We start from the raw sequence: 23,289 nt of genomic DNA, 5'->3' as shown, positions 1-23,289 counted from the left end.
TTGAAGAGGTCCCTTACGTTCCTTGTGAGTTGTATTCCAAGGTATTTTATTCTTTTTGTAGCAATTGCGAATGGCAGTTCGCTCTTGATTTGGCTTTCTTTAAGTCTGTTATTGGTGTAGACGAATGCTTGTGATTTTTGCACATTGATTTTATATCCTGAGACTTTGCTGAAGTTGTTTATCAGTTTCAGGAGTTTTTGGGCTGAGGCGATGGGGTCTTGTAGGTATACTATCATGTCGTCTGCAAATAGAGACAATTTGGCTTCCACCTTTCCTATTTGAATACCCTTTATTTCTTTTTCTTGCCTGATTGCTCTGGCTAGAACTTCCAGTACTATATTGAATAGGAGTGGTGAGAGAGGGCATCCTTGTCTAGTACCAGATTTCAAAGGGAATGCTTCCAGTTTTTGCCCATTCAGTATGATATTGGCTGTTGGTTTGTCATAAATAGCTTTTATTACTTTGAGATACGTTCCATCGATACCGAGTTTATTGAGGGTTTTTAGCATAAAGGGCTGTTGAATTTTGTCAAATGCCTTCTCTGCGTCAATTGAGATAATCATGTGGTTTTTGTTTTTGGTTCTGTTTATGTGGTGAATTACGTTGATAGACTTGCGTATGTTGAACCAGCCTTGCATCCCTGGGATGAATCCTACTTGATCATGATGAATAAGTTTTTTGATTTGCTGTTGCAATCGGCTTGCCAATATTTTATTGAAGATTTTTGCATCTATGTTCATCATGGATATTGGCCTGAAGTTTTCTTTTCTCGTTGCTTTACATTATTTTTTATACCAAATCTTAGAAATTTGTCATGTACCAAGTCTCCAAGTCTTAGAAATTTTTCACTTGTAGCACACCTCAATGGGCTAGCCACATATCAAGTACTCAGTGGCCACATGCAGTTAGTGACTACCCCATTGAGCAGTGCAAATCTAACTCATGGCTTGCACACTTCTTTTTTCTTTTTTGAGACAGGGTCTCTCTCTGTCACCCAGACTGGAGTGCAGTGGCACGATCATGGCTCACTGCAGCCTCAACCACCTGGGCTCAAGCGTTTCTCTCACCTCAGCCTCCCAATAGCTGGGACCACAGGCACATGTCACTATGCCCAGCTAATTTTTTTATTATTTGTAGAGATGGGGTCTCAGTATGTTACCCAGGCTGGTCTCAAACTTCTGGGCTCAAGGGATCCTCCTGCTTCAGCCTCCCAAAGTGCTGGGATTCGGGCGTGAGCCACCACACCCAGCCACTTGTACAGTTTTTGATGTGTGCATTATACTTCAAATTTAAAAGTTCAAAGAATTAAGAATTCAATGCTGCCTACTGGTGAGAATGTAAAATGGGCAGAAAGTTTGTGAATGGCAAATGGGCACTACATATCAAAAACCCTAAAACTGAGCATATCTTTTAATCTAACAATTCATTTTCTGGAATTTATCTTAAAGAAATCATGGTTGTGTGCAGAGATTTAACCACAAGGATGCTAACTGCAATCAAAACTTGGAAAGACCCTGCATTTCCCCATAACAAGATTTGATTAAATATCTTACAATAAATAAATTAATTAAATACTACTTGTGTGTGTGTACACATTCAAGAAAAGTTTATATATATATGCATGTACAGTTTCCAGAAAAAAATAGTAAGAAAAAATGTCTTAGAGTTACCTCCTGGGAGTGAAATTGGGAGGTAGGAATGAGGAGAAATACTTTTATACTTGTTCGTATATTCTGAAATTATTAAAAAGAATTCTATTAGTTTTGTATTTAAAAACTAATTAACGACAAAAAACAAAAAAAAGAAAGAAAGAAAGGCTATTGTATGTAGTATTGACCTAGAGAGATGAAGGGAAAAGCAGTTAAAAGAAAAGTACTTCTTGGCTGGGCACAGTGGCTCATGCCTATAATCCTAGCACTTTGGGAGGCCAAGGCAGGAGGATCACTTGAGATCAAGAGTTCAAGACCAGCCTGGCCAATATGGTGAAACCCAGTCTCTACTAAAAATACGAAAAGTAGCCGGGCATGGTGGTGGGCACCTGTAATCCCAGCTACTCAGGTGGCTGAAGCAGGAGAATCACTTGAACCCAGAAGGTGGAAGTTGCAGTGAGCTGAGATTGCATCACTGCACTCCAGCCTGGTCAACAGAGTGAGACCTTGTTGCAAAAAAAAAGAAAAGTACTTCTCAAAACAATCTGAATCCACTTTTAATAAAAATGTATGTTTGAGTATAGAGAAAACAAAGGAAATATCTTAGCCAACCAGTTTGCAGTGGTTTTCTCTAGGAAGTGGGACTGTGGGTGACTTTTTTGTCTTTATTTTATAAATTTTTGTAATAAACTGATTATTCTTTTGTAATACAGGGGAAACAAATTTTTTAAAAACATTTCTATATTCCTGAATGAAAACAACCCAGCTTCTGCCAGCAGCCCTTCCTTAGGAAAAACTCGATGAAGCAGTAAGACTCATCTGGCAATCCAGTCAGTTAATATACCTTTATGTCACCCTTCTTCTATCTTTATTCTCATTAGCAACTAATCAACCAATCACACCTCGAGTGATGTGCCAGTGCCCTTGCTTGAACCCTTTGTATCTTGTGCCTCCATTAGTTCACTATCCATCATCGGTAACGTCACTAAATGGGGTTCCCACTGAGGCTGTAGAGACTGAAATTGATCATGAGGTGATTTTTCTCCATATGCGCAGCCCTTGAGTGTTATCTGGGACTTGAGCAAAGGTCATCAATCTCAAGAGCTCCACCAAAGTGAGGTATGAAGCAACGTGCTCCTTCAGAACTACTCCCCAGCTTCCTTTTATGCTCAAAATAAATTCTTGAATCTAGTCATCTAAATGGCAATAGAGGACATTGTCTTTGAAGGCCCACATAATTTCTACTGGTTAGCAAGATGAAAGCTAAATGTAAACAGCATTTAGCTTGTCCCATTCGACAGATCAGAAATCAAAATCATTGATTGGTTTTCCCCTAGCCTACCTGGAAACAGATGCTTGCTCCAAACCAGACATCCAGATGGGTTTTCTGTCCCTTAATGCAATTTTGTGGCTGCTTAAAGTTCCAGAACAAAAAACTTCCCAGGCAGTCTCAAAACAGCCAAAGGGAATTCCACTGTATTCATAACACATCTTTGTTCCCAGTCAGTAGTGAAAAAGAAACCAGGACCAAGATGTCAACATGTCAGTTTGAACAGGCAGGTTTTAGAGTAGAAAATATGTGTGTGCAGGCATGTGTGCACATGTGCGTGTGCGTGGTGTGTGTGTGTGTCTAAATGGCATCGTTTCTGGGAAAGGAGCTGTTCTATCAAGAGGGTCAAATGGAAAGAGACACTGGTGCCTCCACTCCTTGGAAACAGTAAGGCTTATTAGAAATAGACTTTATCTCTGTCTCTGGGGTCTAAACTTAATCTCCTCTAGTTCAGATGCCAGTTCAAACAGTGAAAAACATTCGGTGCTTTCCCCATTGTTGATACTGGGTCAGTAGTTATTTCTCTCCAGATAATAGGCCAATCTGTAAGAATAGCCCAAGTGGCCTGGCAGCAGTCAACACCACCTGGCAAACTGTGGCTTTGAGAGGACAAGTTGCTACCTGCTGCCTAGCCTTCATATGACACTTGATCTATGTAGGTCTCAGAAGCTAGGTAAGCATTGAAAAGCCAACCTTATTAGTTTAAAAAGTGATGATAAAACTTAAAGTTTGCAAAAAAGGAAAAGGATGTTTCATATTTTCTTCTATTACTCTTTTGTTTAAATCTCTTAACAATGAGAATGTATTCCAATAAGATTTTCTTTCTTTCTTTCTTTCTTTCTTTCTTTCTTTCTTTCTTTCTTTCTTTCTTTCTTTTTCTTTCTTTCTTTCTTTCTTTCCTTTCTTTCTTTCCTTCCTTCCTTCTTTCTTTCTTTCTTTCTTTCTTTCTTTCTTTCTTTCTTTCTTTCTTTCCTTCCTTCTTTCTTTCTTTCTTCTTTCTTTCTTTCTTTCTTTTTCTTTTGAGAGGGAGTTTCACTCTTGTTACCCAGGCTGGAGTGCAATGGCATGATCTCGGCTCACCGCAACCTCTGCCTCCTGGGTTCAGGCAATTCTCCTGCCTCAGCCTCTTGAGTAGCTGGGATTACAGGCACGCGCCACCATGCCCAGCTAATTTTTTGTATTTTTAGTAGAGATGGGGTTTCACCATGTTGACCAGGATGGTCTTGATCTCTTGACCTCGTGATCCACCCGCCTTGGCTTCCCAAAGTGCTGGGATTATAGGCATGAGCCACCGCGCCCAGCCTTCCAATAAGATTTTCACTTCTAAAAAACCACATATATAATATACACTTTTAAAGTGGTATAGACAGTCATCTTGGTCATTAAGTTGGTCTTCTGGAAACCTTTTCCATTTGCGTTTTGGACGGTTTCTGGTCAGTGATGTGACCATTATTCTAGTCTTTAGAGAGGAAAAAGCAAGGGAGTAAAGCAAATGAGCAGTACTCCAAGAGCTGGGGAATCTACGTGAAGGCTATACACAAGCTCATGCTGGGCTGGTCTCGAACTCCTGACCTCAGGTGAACCACGTGCCGTGGCCACCTAAAGTTCTGGGGTTAGAGGCGTGGGCTGTTGCGCCTGGCCAGCAAGGCCATTTTTAACTGGGTCATCTTCAGGTTGATAGGAGTTGGAGGTGGAAGTGCGGGAGGGAGAGGGCAACTGTCTCAGGTAGAGGGAGGGACTTGGAACAATCTAAGAACTAAGAGAAAGTCATTGTGTAGGTGGCATGGCGTTAGGACAAGCCTGGTCCGAGATGAGGTCTAAGACCCATTAGGCACAATAAAGAATATATCTGGTCTTTGTACCTGGTTCTTGGCACAGAGCTTTAGAAATCCTTGGAATTTCCTGAGTGATAGGAAATTCCACCACTCTTACACTAAAGAGGCGACTCTCATGGGCCCTTGGATAGCCTCAAGATGGGAGCAGATCACCAGAAAGACCAGCCATGTGATTAGAGAGGTGGGCATCAGCTGGCCAATAGGCCAGCACAAGTGTTACAGATGGAAGCAGAGACCTTTTGGTGCCGGCGCACCAGCTGGTTTCCTCGGGGAAAGCTGGGGCCATGGTCTTTGGAGGGGTGGTCCTGTAGATCCCATTGTGCATGCACATCCAGAGGACTTGGGATGCCGATGGCTTCTCTATCTGTGTGTGTCCGGTGCTACTGGTGGCTAATGTTTTCTGGACACTCTTCTGGTTTGGAAGGCAGTTTGAGTCACCTCCGTCTCTTGTAGCAGAGCATAATCATGACATTGTCCGTGTTGTTGACAGTGAAACTCTGCACTGAGATCCACATGGCAATGGAGCTGAGCATAAAATCCTTGGATCTTCACCACTCCTGGCACTGGAGCAGTTTCCTGAACCATGTGGAGTGTATCCTGGCCTTCATCGGCATGGCAGGCTAGATCAGGACCCATCCATCAACTGGGCCCTGTTTGTGGAGACTCTGGGCTTCCTGGCTGTGCTGACCGAAGCCATGATGGACATGCCACAGCTTTACTGCAACCACTGCCATGGGTCCTCAGAGGACATGAGCATCCAGAGCACTCACAAGGACAATGGCAATGCCTTCAGGACCACCTGCTTCCTGCAGAGTGCTACCCATGCAGCTCTTGGTCTGCTCCTGCTGCAGGTGCTGGTGGTCCTGGCCATATTGGGGTGGGGGTACCTCAGGGGGGTACCCACCACCCTGAGAAGCCAACACCCCACGCAGCACACCCCACCAGGACCAAAGCCTTTCTGAGCTAGCCAGGGAGGAAAAAGATGTGTGAGAGCTGCTGGCGCCTGTTATCCCCACATGGGGAACAGGCATCACAGCCTCTGAGTGGAGAGGTGGTGTCCCATGGCAGGCTCTCCATCAGCGGCTGCACGGGCCTCTCAGGGCAGCCAGGCTGATGCTTGGCTCACCACTGCTGGGGCAGGGGCACAGTGGATTTCACACCCAAGGGCTGGGTCTCAGCTGTTTTTAAGGTTATGGAAAAGGCAAGTGTCTTTTCCCACTTCCTCTCAAAAACCACCCAGCCTGAACCTGAGATGTGTTCGTAAACACATCAGAAGGAAAAGTTCAGTCCACTGAGGAACAACAGCCTTCAGGAACCTTCTCCAAACTTGTTGGAGTCCTGGCCCCAGCCTCTCAGATCTGCCTCAGCCCACAAGCCGGCTTCCCTGGGGAGAGGCTGCAACTGGGGATACAGAGGATCTACGAGCAGGGGGAGCCCAGGCAAGCCTTGAGCCTCGGGCTGGGGCTGGGGAAGTGAGGAGGAGACATGGTATCAGGAGACGCTGCAAGTCCTGGGAGAAGAGACTCTGGACTCGGTGTGACCCTCACTGGACACCCTGGTTGGATGGGGTGGCCTCTGCTGCCCAGTGGAGTGGGCAAAGAGGGCAGGGCTGGGTTTGCTTTGCTCCCAGTTGTAGGGATGCAGTGGCACCTGTGCTCTGGGTTTTCTGGCCAGAGTTGGCATCTCAAGGGTCTGCAGAATGGGTGCCTCCTGATACTTGGCTTTGGTGCCCTTGACCTTGCCCAGCAGTGGGGTCTGTCTGAATGCCTAGCTTCTATGCTAACCTCTTCCTGGGAGATGCTGGTATGACCTCCCTCTTCGAATGTCTCTATTTCTCTAATTACCCCTCACCAATCTTTAAGCCAATCCCTTCAGTTCTACCACTAAATTATATCTTGAATCTGCACACTTCCTATTTCTACCACCTTCTAGTTCAAGATCAATTTTTCTCCTAGGCTACTGCAAAAGCCTCCTGAACTGGTCTTCCTGATAGAATGCTTGCCCCTCTCTATATTGTAGCCAGAGAGAGCTTATTGGAAATTAAACTACTCTCCAGTAAAATAAATAAATACATGTTTCAGTGGCTTAGCATTTTATTTGGAATGAAACCCCACCTCATTAGGTTCTATGGGTCCCTGTGTTGGAACATCCCTGGGGTGAGAGGCAAGCCCATATCTGAGCCTGGCTGGGCATTGGCCAGAGCAAGAGCAAACTCAGGGGTGTTTCAGCCAAAGCCTCTGGTTCTCTTTGAGTGCTAGGGGTCCCCCAGACAGACATGGAGGTCCTCCTGGGCATGGGAAGGCTGAGGGGGCTGAAGGCAGAAGCTGTATAGACACAGCCCTGTCACCTCCCTGAGGAGGGCTCCATTTGGGGAGAGTCTCTTTACTCCAGCCATTGCACACACTGGCCGACGCAGCTTTGATGCCCGTCGTCCAGGACACAGAGGCAGCCTCCAGTCACAAGACGGGATGCAGAGGGCAGGGTGTGTGGCACCCTATGCAGGGTCTGGCTGCTGGGATGGCCCATCTCACACTCTGCTACTGCTGTCCTGGGCTCTCAGGACCGATGCAACCTCCAGAGCGTGGGCAGCAGCCTAGCCGCAGGAGCTCTGCCACCATTCTCGGTCCACTGTCCACCCAGGCATGCTGGAATCCACAGTTCTGAGTCTGCTGCCTCTGGCTGTGGTGGGAACCGCTGATCACCCCAAATCCCCCCCCCCCCGCCGGCCACCTTTTCAGTTTAACACAAGCCCACACCGTGCTTGGCAGCCCTGTGCTGACGCCAGGCCCCAGAGTTCTCAGATGCTTCCCCACGGTTCCCACAGGCATCGTCTTCCCTTCTGCTGGGCGGCAGAGTCACTTCCTGTGCAGATATTGATGCTGTTGGTGCCAAAGCTCTGTGACTTTTGCATTATTTGCTGTGGCCAGTGGGAAAATGTTCAAAGCTGTTTCCACCTCCTGAGCTTTCCTCAGGAAAACTCTTGAGTATTTGAGTGAAGATCTTGTTCTTAGTCCTTTGGCCTGAAAGAGGCTTTGAAAATTTTATTTTATTTTTTTAATGAAGGAAGATATCTGTGGTGGTAAATGCCTCCAAATTAAAATGTCACCAATTGCATGCACAGTGACTGATGTTTGTTCTCCCACCATGTGGCAACTTTGAATCAATAACTCTGCAGATCCAGAAAAAAAAAATCATAAGAAGAGAAAATATATTTACTATTGAGAGGAAGTGGATCATCATAAAGGTCTTCATCCTCGTCCTCTTGACACTGAGTAGGCTGAGGAGGAGGAGGGGTTGGTCTTGCTGTCTCCGAGGTGGCAGAGGCAGAAGAAAATCCATGCACAGAAGTGAAGCCGCACAGTTCAAATCCATTCTGTTCAAGGGTTAACTATAATCGTTAAGTGTGGCACTTTCTTGAGTTCCGCATGTTGTTCTAGTGAATCACCAAACCTAAGGAGATTGTGGAAACCCCCAAACTTATCGCTGGTCATTTGGAAGTACAGGTAGCCTGAGGACCCGATTGCTATTCTGCAGTCCTTGCAGCAGGCATCTGAAGTAGAGGCAGCCACATGGAGCACTCAAGTAAAAGATCCCCTTTAACTTGTGGGTGATGTTAACCCGGGGTGGTTACTGTCAGAATTATACTGAAGTTCACCAGCTTGGGGTGGACACAGAAAACTGGTGTGCAAGGCCCTGATTGTGCAGGCCCCCATAGAACATAATAACGAGGTTGGATTTCATTCCAAATACAATGCTAAGCGACTGCAATATTTATTTATTTTATAGGTGAGCAGTTTAATTTCCAATAAGCTCTCTCTGGCTATGATATAGAGAGGGGCAAGCATTGAATCAGGAAGACCAGTTCAAGAGGCTTTTGCAGTAGCCTAGGAAAAAAAATTGATCTTGAACTAGAGGGTAGTAAAAATGGGAAGTGTGCAGATTCAAGATATAATTTAGTGGTACAATTGAAGGGATTGGCTTAAAAATTGGTGAGGGACAATTAGGGAAACAGAGAAATCATGGATGACACCCAGACTTCTGGTGGGAAAGCTAGGAGAAGTACAGTTTCTGAGGAGAAGGTAGAGTTACAACTTTGATTTGGAGCATGCTGAGTTTGAGAAGCCTAGCAGACATCCAATGAGAGATGTCACATGGGTAGCCAGATTTGTAACGCACTATACCCTATCAGCTTACTTCTTCAATCAGGATGATTTTCTAACTGTGCTGTGATCTCATACAGTATGTTCTGATCATTCCTCTCTCCCTCCTTTGCTCAGTTGTTTTCCCTGCCCTCCTCTTCTTTGCCTAAACAAATCCTTTTCATGTCCAGCTCAAATCTCCCCTTCTGCAGTAGGCTTTCTCCAACGATCCTAGCCCATATTCAAATTTCTGCAGCCCTAAGAGTCGGTGTGATGCTTCTGAGCAATTTAACTCCACATTGTCTTTTTATAAGAGTCTTTATTGCACAAAGTCTAGCCAGCTCTATCAGATTGTAAGCTCCTCATTCAAGGGCCACTTCTTACACATATGCACTTTTAAACATAATGGTGATTAAACAGCAGATTCACACGAAAAGCTATGAAAGATTCATATGGAAGAAGGTAAAAATAATCAAATGCCTTCTAAAAGAGCTTTTAAAAGCAAAGCTAGAAATGTCCATTTGGTATCTGAAACTCAATGAATACTATCATTAATTAAAATTGCTGATTCAATGACTCCTGTAGATATCGTGTCTTTGGAGCTTGATAAGGCTCTGAGGCAACATTCCTGAGATAATCCTGTGACAAGAGCGCTGGGTGGCATTAATAGGAATTGGAACAGGACAATTTAAAAGCCTGAACTTTGATAAACAAGCACCAATGATGAAAAACAGTTCAGTAGCTAATGACGGGGTGGGGAATAGGCCACTAACAGAAGGCCCCATTGTGTCTGTTAGATCTGTTTCATTTAGTATCTTCATTAATGACTGGGAACATTAATTATTAACATTTTGTTAATAACATTTCTGATTGGTACTAAATTAGGAGGTGCTGCAGACATCACTGAGGACAGAGGAATAACACAGATGGATCTGAAGAGGTTAGAAATAGGAATAGAAATTATCACAATGAGATTTGATTTTGAAAAAATGCAAATGAAGGCAGCTGGGGAAGAAATCATCCAAAATGCAAAATAATCAGTGGGTTGGGAAACCTAGAAAGCAGCAGCATAAGAGTGTCTGGGAGAATCACAACGGAACAAAGAATACACAATGACGATGTGCTGTCTCAGCCCAAATGGCTGGTGACAGGTACAGGGAGAAATGGTTTGTCAAGGAATTGCACTGCAACACAGTCTTCTTCCATGTCTATAAACATTTTTGGAGATGATGTGGGAAAAGAAACAAAAATAAGCTTAGACATTTGGGCCTTGGTTTCTTCAGCTGTTAGAAAAAGAATTACATTCGTGGCTTCTAAGGTTCCCCAGCTCTAACCTTCTGTGGTTCTAAGAGAAAGAGAGGTTGGGAGAAAATACATGGTTAAGGAGGTTCACCGTGTGTAGCACTTCTAACGATTTTTAGGAAAAGAGGACAGAATGAAACACATAGCTTGAAAATATGTTTCCAAATAGATTTCCAATTGACAGGACTGCATGCAGAATTCACCTTCAACAACAGTGTCTTTCTTCCAATACAGACGCTGGGCTAAATTAACGTAAAACCTGATAGTTATTTGCTTACAAAAATTCTCTCTACCAACTATTTCTTTAAATAAAAACTCTTTAAAGTATTGTGTTTTTTTAAGTTTACAAAAATCGAATCACCTTAAAGTGATTAGAAATATATCCATTGTACAAAAATCTAACCACCTTAAAGTGATTAGAAATGTATCCACTGTACAGGTAGCATCTGCATTAAAGAGTTCCCACTGAATGTAGAGATGGCGCTGTGAGAAACAGACTAGCCCTGTCGGTTGGTCTGTTCATCCGTCGAATCACTCTCTTGCTCAGACTGTCACACTTTGATTCCCTTGAGGTTCATTTCCTTAGGTAATTTCTTTCATCTCACCTACTTTCACTGACCTAGGTCCCCAACAAATAAGCAAGTAAGGGGTGGGGCAGTTTTATTTTCTGCCTTAATAGGTTCATTTTTGCTGGTAGGAAATATAGTTACTCCTGCCAGGTAAGTGCAGAAAGAAAACGCTGTGCCCCACGCAGCAGCCTCTGGAGAGTCTCTCTCTCTCTCTCTCTCTTGCTCTCTCACTTGGCCACCTCCCACCTGCACCACTTTGTCTGTCTGAGTAGCCACATGATGGAAGGGGTTACAATGCCTCACACATGGAACGACAACACTTTAATGAATTGATAAATCACCATCTTCACTGCTCAGAGACAACCAAGCTATTTGCTCTTCTCACATGACTTCCAAAGCTTCCAAATGTGCCCAGGATGCTGAAATGCTGTGGAAGAAGACAATGTGAGGCATGATGTGCAAATCACCTTCCAAAAATCACGGCAGGAAAACCTGTCAGGGCATCCGGGTCAGGACCACTTCTGCTGCTGCCCGTTTACATGGAGGAGAAAACCAATAACGCCCATCCATCTTGAAAGGAGGAAGGCAAACCTGTTTCTGATGTGCACAAGAAAAGTTGTACATCTGCAGTTTGGGCTCATAGCTAAAAAAGAACGCAACAGAGAAATAGGATTTCTGAAGGGAGACTTAGAACCTGCAGAGAGCTACATAAGATTAAGAATTCCTGAGCTGTACTACTGTTCTGGTGCTTTGTTCTCTTCTACACAACTGCCACTGCATGCTGCTGCTAACAGCGCGAGCTGTACTTGACGATGCTGCCTTGCATACCAGTCTCCCTCCTTGACATGCACACCCCACAGAGACCCAGCTTTGGGGGATGGCCTATGATCTTGAACCTGGCACAAAATCTTTGGGGTCTCCTGACTGTGGTCTGAGGCTTACTCAAGCCATGGAAATGAATAAGCCCATGTCACTCCCTGCCTAAGACCTGGCAGTGCCTTCCTGTGATATTTAGAACAAAATCTGAACTCTGCCTGACACAACTGTGCACTGATGTGGCCTCCGTGCCCCACTCTGGCCTTGCACTCAAATGGACCAGCTACACTGGCCATCTTCCTGCTCCTTAAACACAGCATCCTAGTTCCTGCTTTCACTTTGGCTCCTCCCTCTGTCTGGATGCTCTTCCCCTATAGTCCTCACCTTCAGGTCTCAGCGCTAATGCCACTGCCTCAGCAAGGTCTTCCCTGACCACACCTTCTAAAGATGCCCCACCCCGGCCCTTTATGTCACATTACTCTGTTTAATTCTTTATGTCCTTCTCACTCTGAATACGTTTGTTTGTTCATTTGCTCTCTCTCCTACTGTAATATATACATTTTGAGGACAGGGACCTTTGTCTGTCTTGTTCTCCTGTGCCTGGAACAATGCTTAACACATGTTTTTGCTGAATGAAAGGATAAATGTGTACCTGGACACTGGGAGAAGCATTTGAACAGGGGCCCACAACCCCCGGGCAATGGACTGGTATGAGATTCTAATGATGAATGTTACATATTTGAATCATCCTGAAACCATCCCCCCATCTATGGAAAAATTGTCTTCCATGAAACTGGTCTCCCGTGCCACAAAGACTGAAGACTACTGCATTACAGCACAGCAGTAAAAAGGTGACCTCTGGAGTCCAGATGCCTACATTTAAACCCCTTTCAGTCACATAAAACTGTCACATAAATCCAAATGTCCTTGGACAGGTTACATAACCACTTTTCTGTTTTCTCACCTATCAAATGAAAAAAAATAACATAACTACCTTGTAGGGACATTATCAACGACTTTTTTTTTTTTTTTTTTTAGATTGAGTCTTGCTCTGTCACCCAGGCTAGAGTACAGTGGCACAATCTCAACTCACTGCAACCGCCACTTCCCAGATTCAAGCAATTCTGTCTCGGCCTCCCAAGTAGCTGGGACTACAGGCACACGTAACCATGCCTGGCTAATTTTGTTGTTGTTTTTGAGACAGAGTTTCACTCTAATTGACCAGGCTGGAGTGCAATGGCGACATCTCGGCTCATGGCAACCTACGCTTCCGAGGTTCAAATGTTCTCCTGCCTCAGCCTCCCAAGTAATTGAGATTACAGGCATGTACCACCACACCTGGCTAATTTTGTATTTTTAGTAGAGATGGGGTTTCACCATGTTGGTCAGGCTGATCTTAAACTCCCAACCTCAAGTGATGTGCCCATCTTGGCCTCCCAAAGTGCTGGAACTACAGGCGTGAACCACTACACCTGGTCCTAATTTTGTATTTTTAATAGAGACTGTATTTCACCATGTTGGCCAGGCTGGTCTCAACTCTTGACCTCAAGTATCTGCCTGCCTCTGCCTCCCAAAGTGCTAGGATTACAATTACAGATGTGAGCCACTGTGCCCAGCCTATCAATACTATTAAAGTACTTAATGAAGAATTGGTATGCAGTTAGCACTCAATAATTGTTTCATTTTACTATTGTTGTTGTTATTATTGTGATTATCATATTCTTGCCAAAGTTCATGACCCATTATTGCATAATTTACTTGACATCTTTTTATGTAAAGTTTGGCCCAAACATGTAAGGAGCTTAGAAGTCATCACTTCTATCTTCACAATAAGAAAAAGCTGAACAAATTGAACATCAACAACTCTTCTTCGATCCTCTAAAGAATTGAGGTCACGAGACAAACTGTTGCCTCAAAAACTAGAGACAGGCAATGCACAGCTAGCTGACCAGAATCACAGCTTACCAGAAGCACAAGCCCAAGAGCAGAAAGCAGCCCACAGTGAGAGCCTGTCTGGGCAGAAACTCTTTAAACTTTAACTGATGAGTTGCTGGAGGCTCAGTGTGGACAGCTTGAGAGTTAAAAACTCCAAGAGTGTCTAGTCGTAAAAGGCCCAATACTTTCATGAATTTTACCTCTAAAACCCCTACCAAATTCTCACTATGAGGTCACTAAGAAGATCTAAGAAAAGTCCCCTGTTCTTCCCACAAGAGGAGGAGAAAATGAATCATTTTGAAATACACCCAGAGCTCTGTTCCCTTTAACAAGCCCTGTCCTTGAGAGAAACTGTTTTACCAGAGCCTAACCAACTGAGTTGTCCAAAGCCTAATCAACCTTGGGGGGAGGAAAATACTCAACTCAGGCACATAAAAGACTGAGACCTAATCACAGAATGCTGACTCTATAGAATGCTTCTCCTCTTCCCCCACCTTATCACCACACAGGGCTCTGGTATAATTGCAAGGTATTAACAACTGAAAGAACTGAAAGCCTTAGACCCTATTTAAGAAGAAGCATCTAGGAAAACCCAGACAATAAGGGAGATAAAAGCAAGGACTCCAGAGAAAATGTTAGGCTCTGCCACAACAGCTACAGCAAATAACAGCCTAATCCCTAGCCAGATAAACATAGAAACCTCACACTAACGGCCTATTTCCTCAATTCCTTTCACCCAGTCCATCATGTGCAGCTTTCAACAAAAACATTACAAAGCATGCTAAAAGGCAAAGGCACAATCTAAAAAGCCAAAGTGAAGATCAGAACCAGACTCACTTATGGAAGAGATGTTGAAATTACCAGACCAGGATTTTAAACAACTGTGATTAAAATGCTAAAGGCTCTAATAGAAAAGTGGACAACATTCAGAAACAGATGGGCAATGAAGGCAGACAGAAACTCAAAGAATGAAAGGGAAGCGCTAGAAGTTAAAAACTGTAGCAAATGGCAAATACCTTTGATGGGCTCATCAGCAGACTAGACGTGGCTGAGGAAACAATCAGTGAGCTTGAAGCTATATTAATTGAAACTTTCCAAACTGAAATGAAAAGAGAAAGGATGGAAATAATAAAAAATAATTTTAAAAAATCTATGCTGTGAGACAATTATCAAAGGTGTAACATAGGGCAATGGGAATACAAGAAGGAGAATTAAAAAAGGAACAGGCTGGGCTGTGTGTGGTGGCTCATGCCTGTAATCCTAGCACTTTGGGAGGCCAAGGTGGGCAGATCACAAGGTCAGGAGTTCAAGATCAGCCTGGCCAATATGGTGAAACTCCATCTCTACTTAAAAAAAAAAAAAAAAAGAAAATTAGCCAGGCGTGGTGGCTGGTGACTGTAGTCCCAGCTACTCAGAAGGCTGAGGCAGGAGAATCACTCGAACCCAGGAGATGGAGGTTGCAGTGAGCCAAGATCACGCCACTGCACTCCAGCCTGGGCGACAGAGACTCCATTTCAAAAAAAAACAAAACAAAACAAAAGGAACAGGCTGGGTGTAATGGCTCATGCCTGTAATCCTATCACTTTGGAAGGCTGAGACAGGCAGATCATGTGAAGCCAGGAGTTTGAGACCCACCTAGCCAACATGGTGAAGCCCTGTCTTTACTAAAAAATGTAAAAATTAGCTGGGTATGGTGGTGAATGCCTGTAATCCCAGCTACTCGGGTGGCTGAGGCATGAGAATCTCTTGAACCTGGGAGGTGGAGGTTGCAGAGATCACACTACTGCCAGCCCAGGTAAAGTGAGTCTGTCTCAAAAAAAAAGAAAAAGAAAAAAGAAAATATTTAAGTAATAATGGCTGAGAGTTTTCTGAATTAACGACAAGCACCAAACCACAATCCAGGAAATTCAGAAAATCCCAAGCAGGATACATACCAAAAAACCCTATGCTTAGGCATTATCATATTCAAACTGCAGAAAATCAAAGATGAAGAGAAAATCTTCAAAGAAGCCAGAGTGGAAAAAATACCTCCTTACCTAGAGAGGAGTAAGAAAAATTATACCAGACTCCTCTTTAGAAACCATGCAAGCAAGGAGAGTGAAATACAAGATTTAAGTGTTGAAAGAGAAAAACCCACCCACCTAGAATTCTGTACCAAGCAAAATTATTCTTCGAAAATAAGCAGAAATAAAGACTCTCAAGCTTGGTGTAGTGCTAAATGCCTATAATCCTAGCTACTAGGGAGGTTGAGATGGGAGGGGCCTTAAGCCCAGGAGTTCAAGGCAGCAGTGAGCCATGATCGCACCACTGCACTCCAGCCTTGATGACAGAGCAAGACCCTGTCTCTTAGAGAGAGAGAGAGAAAAAAAAAAGACTTTCTCAGACAAACCAAAATTGAGGGGATTTGTCACTAGTATACCTGCCTTGCAAAAAAATGGTAAAAGGTTGTATTCCTAGGTATTTTATTCTTTTTGTAGTAATTATGAATGGGAGTTCACTCATGATTTGGCTCTCTGTGTGTTATTGGTGTATAGGAATGCTTGCAATTTTTGCACATTGATTTTGTATCCTGAGACTTTGCTGAAGTTGCTTATCAGCTTAAGGAGATTTTGGGCTGAGACAATGGGGTCTTCTAAATATACAATCATGTCATCTGCAAACAGGGACAATTTGACGTCCTCTCTTCCTATTTGAACACACTTTATTTCTTCTCTTGCCTGATGGCCCTAGCCAGAACTTCCAATACTATGTTGAATAGGAGTGGTGAGAGAGGGCATCCTTGTCTAGTACCAGTTTTCAAAGGAAATACTTCAGCTTCTGCCCATTCAGTATGATATTGGCTGTGGGTTTATCATGAATAGCTCTTATTATTTTGAGATATGATCCATCAATACCTAGTTTATCAAGAGTTGTTAGCATAAAGAGCTGTTGAATTTTGTTGAAGGCCTTCTCTGCATCTATTGAGATAATCATGTGGTTTTTTTCTTTGGTTCTGTTTATGTGGTGGATTATGTTTACAGATTTGTGGATGTTGAAACAGCCTTGCATATCCCTGGGATGAAGCTGATCTGATTGTGATGGATAAGCTTTTTGATGTGCTGTTAAAGGAGCTCTTCAGAGAGAAGAAAAATTGTATCAGAAACCCAGATCTACATATGGATAAGTAGATAAGGTAAAATAGAAACTTTTATTTTTCTTATTCTTAATCTAACACATAACAGTTTGTTCAAAACAACAATAGTAACAATTTATTTAGTGATTACAGCTTATGGATAAGTAAAATAAATGACAACAATGTCCTAAGAGATAGGAGGGAGGAATTCGGAATACTCTGTTATAAGGTACTTGCACCAGTGCAGGTTACCATTATGAAGCGTGATAGTGTGATTTGAAAGCGGGTTTAGATTAGTTGTAAATGTATATTCTAAAGTCTAGGGCAACCCATAAAATTTTTTTTAAAAGAAGTATAATTGGTATGCTAAAAGAAGAGAGAAATAGACTTATACAAAATGGTCCATTAAAACCACATAAAAATTAAAAAAGAGTAGAATACACAAATAAAAAGTAAAAAAAAGAGCAGCAAATGGAAAACAGAAACTTGGTAGATATTGGTCCAACTATATCAATAATTGGTAACTTGGTAGATATTAGTCCACCTATATCAGTTAAAAGACAGAGACTGTCAGAGAGGATTTTAAAAAACAAAATAAAAAAAAAAACAAGACTCAACTCTATGTTATTTAGAAATCATACGGTAGGACATCACATAATATGCAATGGGTGGCCTGATTCAGGAGACTGGGGTTTCAGTCTGTCCATCCAGTCATTAGCTGTGTGAACTTTGAGAAGTCACTGGTACTCTCTGTTTACTCCTTTGAAAATATGAGAATTTAAGCTAAATCCCTTTAGTTCTCTTCCAGCTCTCAATCCAATGGCTTACTACCTGATGAGGAAATATGAGCCATGAGGGAGTGGGCTGAAACATCTAGCAGGTGATTTTGGTTGGTCTGAGTCTGTGAGAGACCCAAATGCAGCCAGCAGGAGTCGATGCATGAGTGTGATTGCACAAATCCAAATCCTGGCTCTTGCTTGTGAAAACTTAACTCTTGGAGAACAGGAATCTCTTATCTGGGTCCATATTTGACTTGGAGCAAATTATAAGGAAGTTGCAAGCAGTCTTTAGGTTGACTTCATCCTACTGGTAAGGAAGGAGGATAGACCAGAGAGAAACTCAGGGGGTCTCTGCTGAATGCAAGGGTTCAGAGGGGACAGAGCATTTTACAGCTCCTTGTCAGGCATTCCTGCCCCATCATCATCCTTTTTTTTTTCTTCTTCTTGAGATGGAGTTTCACTCTGTGGCCCAGGCTGGAGTGCAGTGGCATGATCTTGTCTTACTGCAACCTCCACTTCCTGGGTTCAAATGATTCTCCTGGCTTAGCCTCCCAAGTAGATAGGACTACAGGCATGCACCACCATGCCGGCTAATTTTTGTATTTTTAGAAGAGAAAGGGTTTTGTCATTTTGGCCAGGCTGCTCTTGAACTCCTGACCACAGGTGATCTACCTGCCTCAGCTTCACAAAGTGTTGGGATTACAGGCGTGAGACACCACACCCAGCCCATCATCATCTTTCTAGACTAAAAGTATCTCCACTTTTCCCACTATCACCCCTCAGCCCCATACACACATCTTCTATAGAAGAAAAAGAAAAGGATTTAAAATGTTTAAGTTTCAACTTTAAGAACACTGTTCTTAATGATCAGAGTCTTGTTTATAGCGTCTAGCAAAAGCCCTGCTGATCCCAAACTGAGACAACTATGGCATGACTTGTCCATTTTGGTCAATGGCATAACCATTCGGGTGAAGGAGAGAAGAGAGAAAATCTTTAAAGCTATCTTTAAAAACCCCTGGATTATCAAAGGGAAACTAAATCAATGACTGCATTAGGTCAGGGTTTTAAGTCACCATCCTCCACTGGCAGAGCATGGCATTTTAACACTTCCCCAGGTTGTTCTTCTCACAGGGTTCAGTGGTTCTGATCAACTGTTCTAGAACGTGACTAGTTCTAGTTCTCTTCTAGTTCTCTCCCACTGACACAGTTCTGCACGTTATGGAAACTGGCCCTATGCTGATGTTACAAATGCCTTTCATTTAGGTCTAAAGTGACATTGTTATACAACCCCAAGCCCATGAAGCGCTGAAACTTTGATTCTAATAACCTACTAGACAGAAAAGGTCCATGAAGGCGAGGCTTGTGACTCTTGGCTCATTGTTATTCACCGTGCCTTCTCAGTGCCTGCCATGTAGTAGGTGCTCAATAAATATTTGTTGAATGAATTTTTAACAATTCATTACAAATGTGGGCCTTGAAAAAGTATGCATAGTTCAAATTTGATGGATTCTAAAACTACATTTTAAAGCTGTTCGTTTACTTTTTATTTTCCTAACAATCATTAATTGTTTCCTATATGATAGATATTAACATACAGAAACCAAGTAAACAATATATCAATTCTCATAAAAGAGAAGGGTAGAACAATATTCACCAAGTGCTACTATAAGCTTGACACTTTTTATTCATTATTTAATCCTCCCAACAACTCTGTGAGGCAAATATTATTATCACCCCCTTGCAGATAAAGGAACTGATACTTGCAGAATGGCCAAGCATTTATTCCAGGACCTGGTACTTCCATCTATAGTGTACTTTCTCCCTAAAATAAATTTAATATCACAGTCTAAATCCTGTTATGTGGTGTTTTGTTAAGAAAACTTAGGTTTTCAGATTTTGAGTTATAAACAAATAGTTTCACGAGGAAAAGAAAAATCAGAGTTTTAAGCTTCAGTTACAAGTTATTTATCTTGGAAAAAGTCTCAATAGAAACGTTTTATAATGACATGAATGTGTCTTTGGAGGCTATAAAGAATGGATTGCTTGAAAGCAATAAATGAAAATTATCCAGTTAGGTCCTAAATGTCATCTAAGACCTAAGTCAATTATTATTTTGAAAGCACAATACTGGAATAAGATGGTTGAAGTCAAAATAAAGTACACATAGTTCACACTGCCAGTGGTGAACAAAAGACCATGAAACCAGGAAGCTGCCAACTACTTCCTAGTACACAGTAGCTTATTTCCCAGGACCCTCGCACTAATTGCTGACTGTGCTTGAATTACAGGCAGTATATATACACACCACCAGTTGCGTTCCCTAATTGATCTATTGTGTTATATCCTATGTGCTTTATGAAAAGTCACACTGTATGAGGGAAGCCTAAAACAAGGAAATGAATTCTGAACTACAAGAGCACTTAGAGAAATATTTGGCATCAGGTTATCTTATAGGATTGGGAGGCCCATGGCAGAGGTGGCCACATGAGTTGTGTGTCTGAGGGCCACAGGGAAGCTCCTGGGTCACCTGTTTCCCTGGACTCTAGCGTACTTTTGGCAGTCACTATTCCTTCCCAGTGGGTAAATGCAAGGGGCCTGGAATCATCCACACTCATATGTGGGCAGAAATTTTGAAAACAAGTTGTTCTCACCCAGCTTAGGAACTGGGAAAACAGAGATCCATGACCAAACCAAAAGTACCCAAGGAAAGTACCCGAGGAGGCGGGGAATGGGCTGGGACTCGAATAGCCCTAAAGAATATGGCCTAATCCTAGGGCAGTGATGGCCGTCTCTCATTTTTATAGCTCCTTGCAGTTTTCATTGATTTTACAACAACCCTGAGGATGAAGTTTTATTCTTATTTTTATAGATAAAGAAACTGAAGCTGAGGAAGTGATTCACGGCTAGCAGCTATTGGAGTAAAATCCCTGAGTCTTCAAACTTCAGATGGAATAGGCTTTCCACCACAACCTTGCAAGGCAACCTCAGTATTAGGTTTTGTAAGAGCAATGACTTGGAGTCAGGCTGGCCTGCAGTTGCCTACCGCCGAATGTACTATTTTGTAGGCAAATGATTTGGGCAGGTTCTTTAACTTCATTGAATCTCATTCTCCTCACCTGTAAAATGAAGACACGTTTAACATCTAGCTCACAGGGCTACAATGTGGATCAAATACTACATGCACATCAGTGTGCTCATCACAGAACCTGGCCCCTGGTTAGGGCTAGACACGTGTTGAGGCTTTCGGGGTATGTTCACAGCATGGGCTCTGAATAGAGGAGTCTCCTTTCCCCTCTGTAGTTCAGCATACCTTAGGGCACAAACATTTTATTATATCTAAAAACTACCAAGATATAAAAACTTGGGACAGACTGGGCATGCTTGGGGCCTGAACCCTGACCCTAGGATGGGGGTAGAGGGGTGTCAGCCCATCTTTCCCCTCCTCCCATACTGCCATCTGCACTGGGTCCCCAACACAGAGAGGACCCTCCATGCCCACCTGGAAAGCCATGGAGTTGGCGACAGCCAGAAATATCCTCAGAGGCAGCTTGGCCTTGTAGGACCTGTGGCTCCACAAGCGATGGGCACCAGCTGTCACACCCAGAGCGGTCAGGAGGAAGCAGAAGTAGGCTGCAAGACACAAGCAGGGACAATGTCAACAATGGTCCCCGAGCTTTCAAACAGCCCCCATGCTTTTTCTCTCCTGAACAGGGACACACATGAAATGGTGTTAGGGGAGGAATCTGTAACATGAAAAATCAATAACTTGAGAGGAGACAGCCTTTTTACTGATCTGTAGCATCCCAGTACCAGGCGGAAGCAGAGAACTTTCTTCAGCAAACTTTGACCTTTGAATATTTTTCCCTACATCAAACAAATCTTTTATTTGCTAATGTTTCTTGCCAGTCTTAATGCAAAGTCACAACCATGTCAATGTACATTCACAATTCAATTTCACCCGTACGCTCTCGGCACAGTAGAGACTGAGCTGTATGTCACCTCTTAATTGGCACCTATGCCAGGGTGAGTGTTATGTGAAAAGCATATTTCTAAGTGGCAGTGTCCATTATCGGTGTCAATATACATATTTAAAGAGAGCACAATATTACATTTTCCAGAAGTCTTTGACTGATCTTGATCTCAATCTATATTTATATGGTTCTAAAAACAAGATTTACCCTTAACTGTAAGATTAAGAAGTCCCTGAATACATGTGGTTTTCATGGACATGACAAACCATTCCTTACTTGAAAGATTAAAAGCAGAAAACAACAATCTGCCCACAAATCACAGAAAACAGCAGTAAATAAAAAGCTCTGGCGTCCTTTGCTATTGTAATTTAACCTTGGTCATGAGTCCATGAAATGGACAGTCATTTTCCTTGTCATCCCTGACCTTCTGGTCTCTACTAACAATTTTTTTCAACTGTCAAGTAGTTAGGGAACAAGTAAAATCTAGAATGAAAAAATTCAATGTGATTCTATTTTGCCAGTCGGCTGAACCTTGGGTACAATAAAATTAATTCCAAAACTCCATGAAGAACATTGGCTAAAAAAGGATCACTCTAATCCGCATTTCCCAGTCAGGCCTTTACCAGAGATGCTGCCTTGTCCTTTTGGGATCTCCAGTAATTTAGGGACCACTTGCATGGTTGTCTGTGCATCCCAACGGCACTGACAGTGGCTCAAGGCAGCGCCTGTACTGTGCAGTGGTGGCTGTTGCTTTCCCACGGTCCTTCTGGCAACTGGAATTTGGCTGTGTGACCCGGCCCTGGCCTAACATAGTGCCTCATGATCCTGGACACGAGAATAAACACCTGAGCCAATCCTTTTCCCTCTTCAGACTCGAAGCTGAAGCTGTATTTACCAAAGATTGCATACCCAGCTGAAGAAACCTGATAATATGATAGCAAATCTTGAGGCCAAGAAAGTGAGGCACGAAGACAATGAAGAGGTTCACAAGAGCCAAACCTGCTTTGAGCCACTGCTTGCTGACTAGGAGTGTTGTCATTCTTCTTTTGATCCTGGGAGCCTCCACAGTATGTCCTAGTTACTATAGCCAACAAACTCTGTTTCCTTGCTTAAACTAGTCTGTACTGGATTTCTGATGCTTAAATTCTGCCAAAGCTCTTGGGAGGAAACCAACCCTCTGGTCATGACCCAAATGAGGAAAAACCACAAAAACCCTGGGCTGAATGTGAAGACTTACCAGCTGTCCCATTAACAGGATTCAGTTTTCCTATTCAGACAGTGCTAATTCTCTGCTCTTAATTTCTCTTCTATGATCTTTGTGGAGACTCATATTCAACCAAGTGTTCAGATGGATGCTGAGTAGCTAGCTCTGAGGTAATGAAATATTCAGACATGGAACTGGTGACTTTGAGGGGATAAAAGGAGTAATGGGCAATGTCAGATACTTTACCAAGTAGCTCATACCATGTACAGAGAAAGGTGCTGAATCGACAGAAACCAGAATCACAAGATGATAGAACTGTAAGCAACAAACAAGTATGGCAGTCTGAATGCAAACAAGAGTCATTGATTCTGGTTAGCTCAAGCAAAAAAAACAAAAGCAGGGATTAAAAAATATATGAAGCAGCCTAGAGAACTCAGGGATAGTCTGCAAGATAGGCTATGCTGCCTTTAAGATGGTCCATGTGCTTCCCATCTCTTGGCATGCATGGCCTTCTGTAGTCTCTTCCCTATTAGTAACTTGCTTCTAACCAAAAGAATATAGCAATATTGAGGGAATGTCAGTTCCACGATTAGTTTACAAAAGACTGTGACTTCTGTTTTGCTAGCAGATTCTCTCTTGAGCTAGCTT

General features: G+C 42.9%; 1 protein-coding gene across 2 annotated transcripts in view; it reads right to left on the bottom strand.

Annotated features, from left to right (window-relative positions):
* SCD5 (stearoyl-CoA desaturase 5) overlaps positions 1-23,289 on the bottom strand; it is a 172,833-nt gene that overhangs the window by 59,259 nt on the left and 90,285 nt on the right. For both annotated transcript variants that reach the window (XM_002745663.6, XM_078366973.1), the window contains exon 2: positions 20,966-21,096. In XM_002745663.6, the coding sequence (XP_002745709.1) occupies positions 20,966-21,096 (131 nt within the window). The remainder of the gene's footprint in view (positions 1-20,965; positions 21,097-23,289) is intronic.

The sequence above is a fragment of the Callithrix jacchus genome, chromosome 3 (genome assembly GCF_049354715.1).
Source record: "Callithrix jacchus isolate 240 chromosome 3, calJac240_pri, whole genome shotgun sequence".
In the NCBI taxonomy this organism is placed as follows: Eukaryota; Metazoa; Chordata; class Mammalia; order Primates; family Cebidae; genus Callithrix; species Callithrix jacchus.
Note: the sequence above shows the minus strand (reverse complement) of the source record. Positions and strands in the feature narration are given on the sequence as shown.